The sequence below is a fragment of the Nanorana parkeri genome, unplaced genomic scaffold (genome assembly GCF_000935625.1).
Source record: "Nanorana parkeri isolate BGI_ZX_2015 unplaced genomic scaffold, ASM93562v1 scaffold1095, whole genome shotgun sequence".
Lineage (NCBI taxonomy): Eukaryota > Metazoa > Chordata > Amphibia > Anura > Dicroglossidae > Nanorana > Nanorana parkeri.
The window spans coordinates 458,121-467,620 of NW_017307363.1; the positions used below are offsets into that span (position 1 = coordinate 458,121).

At 38.4% G+C, this 9,500-nt stretch overlaps 1 protein-coding gene across 1 annotated transcript in view; it reads right to left on the bottom strand.

The window, feature by feature from the left end:
* PDX1 (pancreatic and duodenal homeobox 1) overlaps positions 1-8,652 on the bottom strand; it is a 25,607-nt gene extending 16,955 nt beyond the window's left edge. The window contains exon 1 of the mRNA XM_018567803.1: positions 8,256-8,652. Within this exon, the coding sequence (XP_018423305.1) occupies positions 8,256-8,652 (397 nt within the window). The remainder of the gene's footprint in view (positions 1-8,255) is intronic.
* Positions 8,653-9,500: the final 848 nt, after the last annotated feature.

The window sequence follows — 9,500 nt, forward strand, 5'->3', positions numbered from 1 at the left end:
GTGAATAGCCCGTACAGCACCCCTTCGGTTCTACTGAACCGAAGGGGTCCTGGGGCCGAAGCTAGCCGAAGGATCGGCCGAAGCTAGATCCTTCGGCCGCTTCGTGAATAAACCCCTATTATTCTGCATTGCTGTATAATGTATTGCTGGGATTTGTAGCCCTCTATAGCTGATTAGCTGGTGCCATTCTTCATTGTGATATAATGTATTGCTGAGATTTGTAGTCGCTCTACAGCTTGAAGTCAGTGGCAGAACTACCAGGGTTGCAGTGGTTGCAGCTGTGACTGGGCCCTGGTGCTCCATCGCTGTCCAAAAATAATTAGTCTGTATTGTTTTAGAAAAACTGTCACATGACAATAAAAAAGGTATCTGTAATCGGTATTGGCAAGTACTTCAGGGAAAGTGTCGGTACTCCCACTCGGCTTGGAAAAAATGGTATCAGTGGTTCCCTAGTTACTAGCAAATAGCACATATTTTTATTCGTCCATAATAAAACCACACAGTGAAATGTGTTGCAATTATAATCAGCGTCAACCAATTTAAATTATCATAGAGGTTGATTTACTATAGAAGTGGAGACTATATACTTTGCAAAGTGAATGAAAGTACATAAGGTGAAGCTATGGTTACTTTAAATATCCAATAAAAATATATATATATATATATGCATTACATTTTATTTCCTAAGCTCAGTGGACATTCACTTTGCTAAGTGAGCAGTCTCTTGTCCTTTAATAAATCATCACCCATAGTGAAAAATCCAACACAGATGGGAAAGCATTTGGTTATTATAGAGGGGACCATTGCATTTGGTTATTATAGAGGGGACCATTTGTGACTCAGAAACCCATTTTCTGACCTACCTACACAATTTTGGTGTTCAGTAGGCTCATTACTTAAAGCCAAAACCCTGGATAAGTACAGCTATTTATAAAAACAAAAAGTAAGTTATTTTCAGCTCGGTCCAATGAGATATAAATAAGTATAGTTATTATTATAGTTATATTGCTAAAAATAAATATCGTTGTCCTTGAATTAAGCCTATTAAGGTTTTCTCCCTGCTGTAACCAATATTCTAATATTTGGATTTTCTGTACTTCAGTAGCGTCTTTCTCCACATTTTTTAGCCTTTTCACATTCAAAGATATATTTTTATATGAGTTCTTCATACTTTATAAACTTCCAAGTTTCAAAAAACTTCAAAGTTTGACATTTAATTCCATAGGATGAGGCTGCTAGTGAAGGTGGGTTTTTTTTTTTTTATTAGGACCCCACATACTTCAAGAAGTTCACTAATAACATAAAAATAATGGATTACATTGAACAGATATATTTACTTATAAGCAATTATTATTATTCATTATTTTGTGTACTGGAGAGGAATGTTTAATGAAGACATTAGTATCGGAGAAACCAGTTTAATTTATTCTATTTTATGTTTGTAAGCTGGTTATTGTATTGTCCTGTTAACAAATCATATAGTACATGATCTCTATGTGGACACAGAGAAAGATCTATTAATGTGAAGTGGACTAAAATTCACAGTCAATCAGAGTCTGCAGTAATTCAGAACACATATTTGACATTATTTATCATATTGTAGACAGTTTTCAGCTATGTCAAACGACAGAGTAATGGAAAAGTGTAAAAAAAATCTAATTCATTGCTGCTCACACCATTTCAGGCTGAGTATAGTTTATTCCTGTTTTCCTTATGGGGTGTCAATAAGGCATAAGTGCTTTTGAGAGATTTAATTTCCCGAATTTTATAGAAAATTAGGAGGTTTCTGCAAAATGTCCCCTTTGGCAAAATACATTTTGGAGTTAATAGCAAAGCCAAAATAAAGATGGTTTAGCAATGGTTCCTGAGGTTTATGGAAGTTTATTCCTATCATTAGTTCCTCATTCGCCTTATTATTTTATATTTTATTCACAGAAAAAAAAACAGTTAAATTAAAAATGAAAAAGCAATAGTACACACATCAATTGAATATCTTTCGATTTTTACAAATAATTTTTAGATTGTTAGCTCTCAAGGGCAGGGTCCTCCTAACCCTCTTGTCTTAAATTGCATGGTAACTGTAATGTCTTCCTCATAGTGCTGTGTAAAGTGCTGTTGGCACTATATAAATTCTGTATAATAATAATAATAATAATAATAATAACATGGAGAAAGGGATAAAAACAAGAAACGCAAATACAAAGAACACTAAACAAAATTAACTAAAATATGTTTTACAACAAATTCTCAATGAGTAAAAACAGTTTCTAGTTTGGCGACATTTTGCTAAAGGCAAATTAAATCTGTTATAAAGAAGTTTAAAAACGGTCATGAAACAAGCAAGAATTAAAATGTATCAATGTTATTAATTGTTATTCTCCATTCAGTATTACTTACATTGTTAGTAAACTGTTACATTGAGTCTTAAAGAGACATACAGTAGTTGCTTATTATTTTTATTTTTTTAATTATAGCCAATAATTGTACAGTTTTCCCCCTGTATTTATGAGAGTGGGAAAAGCAATACTGATGATAAAAAATTTTTAGCAGAAAAAGGTCCACTGGCTTAAAGTAGTATATTTGAGCATTTTGGGTTCAAACACTCAAAATGCTTAAGTATGCTATGTTAAGCCTGTGGACTTTTTTTCTGCTAAAGATACCATCAGCATTGCATTGGCCACTTTCTTAAATATAAGGGGGGGGAGCTACAAAATGGTGACCATAAGGGTAAAAATACTACAAATCATCTTATATAACATGGACATCAAAGTGCATCAAATTCAAACCTCAATACATTGGTTAGGAAGGGAGGGAAAGGCATTCATATTACACCAATCAGATGACTTATTATTATTATTTTTTATGTATTTATTTTTTGGTTTGTGGTTATACCATATCACAGGGAACTGTACACCACAAATACACGGAAAATACAAATAGATCGGTGCTGGGCACTGGTGAACTCCAGCAAAATTGTCAAAGTTCCCCAAATAATGATAAATACGACCCAGATATAAACCACAGAGATATGAAAAGAAGACTTCAGAATTGATACATTTACACTGATGATTGCTTGGTAAAAGCTACATGCGTGAAAGCAAATTTTATATCTTCAGTGTAATTGTGGATTGTTTTATATGTGACGATTTACTTTCTGACAAGGTGCCTGTCTGACTTTAACCTGGAAATCCGATCTGCACATTGATATATATATATATTTAGAGATTTCCTATAGCTGTAACTGTCTAGTGTTACAAACGTTGACGACGCTATACAAGTTAAATGTAACTAATTAAAGACAATAACAACCTCATGGATCCTCAGCAGTGATTTAGAAACATTCTAAAATATATAATTTAGTATTCGTTCGTTGACAAGGTGTACGATTTGGTGTCAGGTATTCCGTCTTATACATATTACCGCTTACTGTATTTTGATAAATTCAGCTAATAGCAAGTCTGCATGCCTTGTGTGCCCTACCAGTGCCTGCCCTGTGTACGCTGTCTGTTCTGTGTGCCCTACCTGCCCTACGTGCACTGTGTGCATTGCCTTCTGACGGTTTGTAGTATATGTGTATTTATTTTTGTGCATTTATTTTTCTATTGACAAGACATTAATTTTTAAATTGCTTCTGATAACATTGAGCCAACTCTCTGATAAATGGGCTTCTCTATTTCCATATTTTCATATGTATGATGGATTATAGTATATGTTTTGCATTTATTATTATAAGAATTACGACACCATAAAAGTGCAAATATAAATTAGAATATGACACGTGAAATGGATTTGAGCACACGAATTGATGTGTAACATAGGCACAGATCTCTATGTATATGTATTAGTTTAGGTATTTATTGAGTAGAGTGCTGCACTTCATTTTTTGATACAACGGAGATAATAGTTCCTTTCTCTGAATATCACTCTAATATTATACCAGTCACTGCTCTCGCTTCATACAAATATGTATGCAGTGTGATTTAACTGCTGACACCCAGTTATTGTTCAGACGATGGCTGGGCTAGTTCACAAAGGTGAATCTTCTTCTAATATAAGAATTATACTCACCCATGCATAGGTCAGCCGGCTGCACCAGGTTTACCGAAAATCTAATACAGCTACCGAAAATAAACTACAGTATCTGCTACATATACACAAAAAATGGAAATAATTAAATTAAAGTCTCTGCATTTTCCTGAAATCTTCTCAGTAATCTATATATATTGTCTCAGCATTTGTATGATGGATGAAAAAAGATACAATAAAGTTTACATAGAAATGATGTCTTATTTTATACCGAATGTAAAAATACAAGGGTGCTGTGTTAATACAAACTGCAGTGATATATTGGTCTCATGTGTAATTAGACATTCATTTTCAGGGACATTACTTCCTAAACTACACACTAACATTATTGTGTCCGCAATTGAACTTTGTGAGCCTGATTATACATGATGGAAAAACCAAAACCTTACAATATTGTATTATTATTATTATTATTTAGTAATGTATTGTTATTTGTAAATAATAAGAAGAATAATAACAATAGTAATAACAATAATAATAATAATATTAATAGAAATATTGCAATTATAATAAATTGATAAAAAAAAATTAAACCAGCCACCAAAGAGTAGACAGAAAGTAAGATATTTAGATAGATAGATAGATAGATAGATAGATAGATAGATAGATAGATAGATAGATAGATAGACAGGCTATATATAAATATATATGTATATATATGGGAATAGGATATTTTACAGAGGAAAGAACAGAGCAGAAAATTGAATTGTTGCTCATTCCGAGCAATCAGAATTCGTGCTTAATTTTTCATATACAGATATTAAACCTGTTTCGTTAACTTTATGCCCATTTCTTTACTCAAGATGATGATGGCTGATCCCCATTCTGTGGTTAGAGGCGATGTATAGTGGCAGACATCCCCTTTCTCTATATCTCCCCTCCACAATACTGGGAGATCCTACATGTCCATCAGGAATTACACGGTGAACAAAGCAGCCCATAATACAGGGCAGGGGATATTTCAAATATCTGCCAGGAATATTACTAGAATATACAATTTCAACAGTCCTGTTTGAACAATGTGATTAAAAAAATATTTACTTTACAGGTGTGACAAAAAGTGCATAATGGGTTGAGCGATAACATTGTGCGACCAGATAGAGGAATATTGTTGTGGAGCTGAGCCCTCTCTAGACAGAGCCTGGCCCAGGGGTGCCAATCACACTGGCATTTCCTGAAAGCCTCAGGCTGCTGCCATGACTTGTGTGTGTTACCATCGACATATCTCGTTCATCAATGACTGTCACTATTTTCACCCCTGCCTCATACAGAGCATGTTCAGCAGTGTGTCACGTGGATGCCTGATCGATATATTGGATTGTGTAAGTCACGTGTTCAAACAGGACTGTTCAATCAGCGATTAGTATTGTGCACTTGTTCAGGATTGGAGTTCTGTATTACATACTGTATTTATCACACTAGAATGCATATGGGGCTATAAAGAAATTGATTTTCACAATGAGATGACATCACAGCCTCATAGAAGAGCATCAGAATCTTGAGTCTCTCTCTCTCCCACTCTCCCCCCCCCTCTATCTCTCTCCCTCTCTCTTTTTGCAGAATGAGTTTGTCAGTATCTACCGTGACCAGTATCGGTGGCATGCACATATGTATCACTACTCTGTAGTTATATCTGTGTTGCAGAAGATGATAATTATTACTCAATAAAAATGAGCCGTATTCACGCTGAGTACCTAATCAAGTGCAGATGAAACAATTACACGTTATTTGTGTTTTACACGGTTGCATAATTGAAGTGAAGCTTCACACAATTAAGTGAAGACTCTCAACACCTTTAGTAAATCGGTCTCTCCGTGCATTTGTTAGTACACAGAGAAATAGTGTCACCTGGATGCATTTCATCATACAGAGGGATATACCGCTTGTTGCTTTGCAACCATTCCTCATCTACTATTTGTGTTATTGTGTGTTCCTATAGAGTGAGTGTATATTAGAGGTACCAGTCTCATTGTTCTGTATACAGGAAGTACTATCTCAATGAACTGTGTGTAAGAGGTACCAGTCTCTCTGCCCTGTACCAATCTCACTGCTCTATACATAAGATGTGCCACTCTCATTGTTCTGTATATAATAGGTGCCATTGTCAGGGTTCAGTATATAAGATGAACCAGTCTTGATGCTACCAGTCTTACTGCTCTGTATAATAGAGGTGCCAGTCTTACTGCTCTGTATAATAGAGGTGCCAGTCTTACTGCTCTGTATAATATAGGTGCCATTCTTACTGCTCTATAATAGAGGTGCCAGTCTTACTGCTCCGTATAATAGAGGTGCCATTCTTACTGCTCTGTATAATAGAGGTGCCATTCTTACTGCTCCGTATAATAGAGGTGCCATTCTTACTGCTCTGTATAATAGAGGTGCCAGTCTTACTGCTCTGTATAATAGAGGTGCCAGTCTTACTGCTCTGTATAATAGAGGTGCCATTCTTACTGCTCTGTATAATAGAGGTGCCATTCTTACTGCTCTGTATAATAGAGGTGCCAGTCTTACTGCTCTGTATAATAGAGGTGCCATTCTTACTGCTCTGTATAATAGAGGTGCCAGTCTTACTGCTCTGTATAATAGAGGTGCCAGTCTTACTGCTCTGTATAATAGAGGTGCCATTCTTACTGCTCTGTATAATAGAGGTGCCAGTCTTACTGCTCTGTATAATAGAGGTGCCATTCTTACTGCTCTGTATAATAGAGGTGACATTCTTACTGCTCTGTATAATAGAGGTGCCATTCTTACTGCTCTGTATAATAGAGGTGCCAGCCTTACTGCTCTGTATAATAGAGGTGCCAGCCTTACTGCTCTGTATAATAGAGGTGCCAGCCATACTGCTCTGTATAATAGAGATGCCATTCTTACTGCTCTGTATAATAGAGATGCCATTCTTACTGCTCTGTATAATAGAGGTAATATTCTCACAGAGGTGCCATCCCCAATGTTCTGTATACAATAGGTACCAGTCTGACTGTTATGGATGTAAGAGGTGCCATTCTCACTGCTGTACATAAGATGTGCCATTTTCACTGTTCTGTATATAAGAGGTGCTATTCTCACTGCTCTGTATAATAGAGGCGCCAGTCTTACTGCTCTGTATAATAGAGGTGGCATTCTTACTGCTCTGTATAAAAAAAAGGTGCCATTCTTACTGCTCTGTATAATAGAGATGCCAGTCTTACTGCTCTGTATAATAGACATGCCATTCTTACTGCTCTGTATAATAGAGGTAATATTCTCACAGAGGTGCCATCCCCAATGTTCTGTATACAATAGGTACCAGTCTGACTGTTATGGATGTAAGAGGTGCCATTCTCACTGCTGTACATAAGATGTGCCATTCTCACTGCTCTGTATATAAGAGGTGCCATTCTCACTGCTCTGTATATTGAGGTGCCACTTTCACTGCTCTGTATATAAGAGGTGCCGCTCTCACTGCTCTGTATATAAGAGGTGCCACTCTCACTGCTCTGTATATAAGAGGTGCCACTTTCACTGCTCTGTACCAGTTTTACTGTTTTGTGTACAAAAGGTTCCAGTCTCCCAGCTCTGAATATGGGGGCTTCATTGTTCTGTATATTAGGGGTACAAGCCTGGATGTTCTATACATCGTGGTACCAACATGGGTAGTCTATATATTATTGGTGCCAGCTTGGCTGTTCTGTACAGGTACCAGCCTGCATGTCTGTTCTTTATATCGGGGTACCAACCTGTGTTCTATATATTATTGGTGCCAGCTTAGCTGTTATACAGGGTTACCAGCCTGCATGTCTGTTCTTTTTTATTGGGGTACCAACCTGGGTGTTCTATATATTTTTGGTGCCAGCTAGCTTAGCTGTTCTGTATATTAGGGGTACCAACCTGGCTGATCTATATATTATTGGTGCCAGTTTGCTTGTTCGGTATAGGTATCAGCTTGGCTGTTCTGTATTTTAGGGGTACCGGCTTGGCTGTTCTGTACATTAGGGGTACCAGCCCAGAGCAGGTCTGACAAATGCTGAACCGGTGCCGCCTGTCTGTACTGTATAGGGGAGGTTTGGCCTCTCTGTTCTTCTCTGAGTCTTGCCAGCCTGTCCCTCCATATTGCCCTATCTGGGAGTGTACAGCACATTGTCACCCTCTGACCCATACACCATAGAAACATGGCTGAAGCTGGCACTCACCTGCCCACTGGCCCTTCCAGGCGTGTGACTTTGTGGATTTCATCCACGGGAAGGGTAGGATGGTCCGGTTCCGCTCATCTAAGAGTCCAGGATCTGTGTCCTCAGGATAAGGCATGGTTTGCTGGTGGGGGTGATGCATTCCTGGGTGGTGGTGATGATGGTGGTGATGAAGATGGGGCACTACCGGGTCTTCTGGTATTGTGGGCACCTCATAGGGAGAGATATCAGGGGGACTTCCTGGATCCAGAGCGATCATGGGGTTGGAGTAAGTGGCTGCTTGCTGTCGTCCCATGTACAGGCAGGCTGGGGGGCTGGGGCTGTAGTCCTGACCCCTCTGGAAGGCACAGGAGTCCTTATACAGCTGGGCTGCAGGATAGTACTGCTCCTCCGCGTTCATGGCGGTGGCTGCCAACATCAGCGCGTCCTCCTCTATGAAGTTTGCACTGCTTAGGTGACAGGTAAGCTTTACCTGCAGGGAATGGCCCTGCTGTCACATTGGTCACTCTATGCCTCATGTGATTTGGCAATGGCCATCGGATAGGCGTGCCTTAGTAGAGATAAGTCAGCTCTTTGCCTCCTTCCCAGTCACCATGAATCCCTCAATGACTGCTGAGTACAGGAGCTCCGTGCAGAGATCAAGCTGTGGAAGTGCTCTGATCACTATGATTGAGGTGATGAGATCTATCAGCCTTTGGTGGTCTATCAGATTGAAAGATTACACAGACAGGCTTATCACTGAAACCTGCACTCATTGTGTCCTTCACTTTATTTGAGGAATTTGTAAATGAAACTACTGATCAGGTGAACAAGCAGGATCAATGACCTTCTTTCTGTTACGATCAAACCTGCTAGACAGAAACCTCTGCTGACCTCTCTTAAAAATGCTAGTTTCTTGGCTGTCATGCTGACTATTTGTTTTAATGAATAAAAATGGGAATTTTAATAACTTTTCCCTATAATGAGGCTACCCCTGCATGGCAAGAGTTAAGTGTTGGTTTTGTCTAGGGGGTTTAGATAAAGCTGTATTACTCACCTGATCCTCGGTCCTGTGGTGGCACAGTTCTCACCTTCCCCTCTCCACTCCAGTTATGGAATGTCCCTCGATGTCCTCACTTCTAGTGCAGGTCACTGGACTGGGTAGGGGTGGGATTACGTCAGAGCAAAATGGCAAAAAGGATAAGTACACTTTATCTGAAGGGTGCCCCCATGTAAACAAAGGGGCAGAACAAGTCCTGTGATGTCATA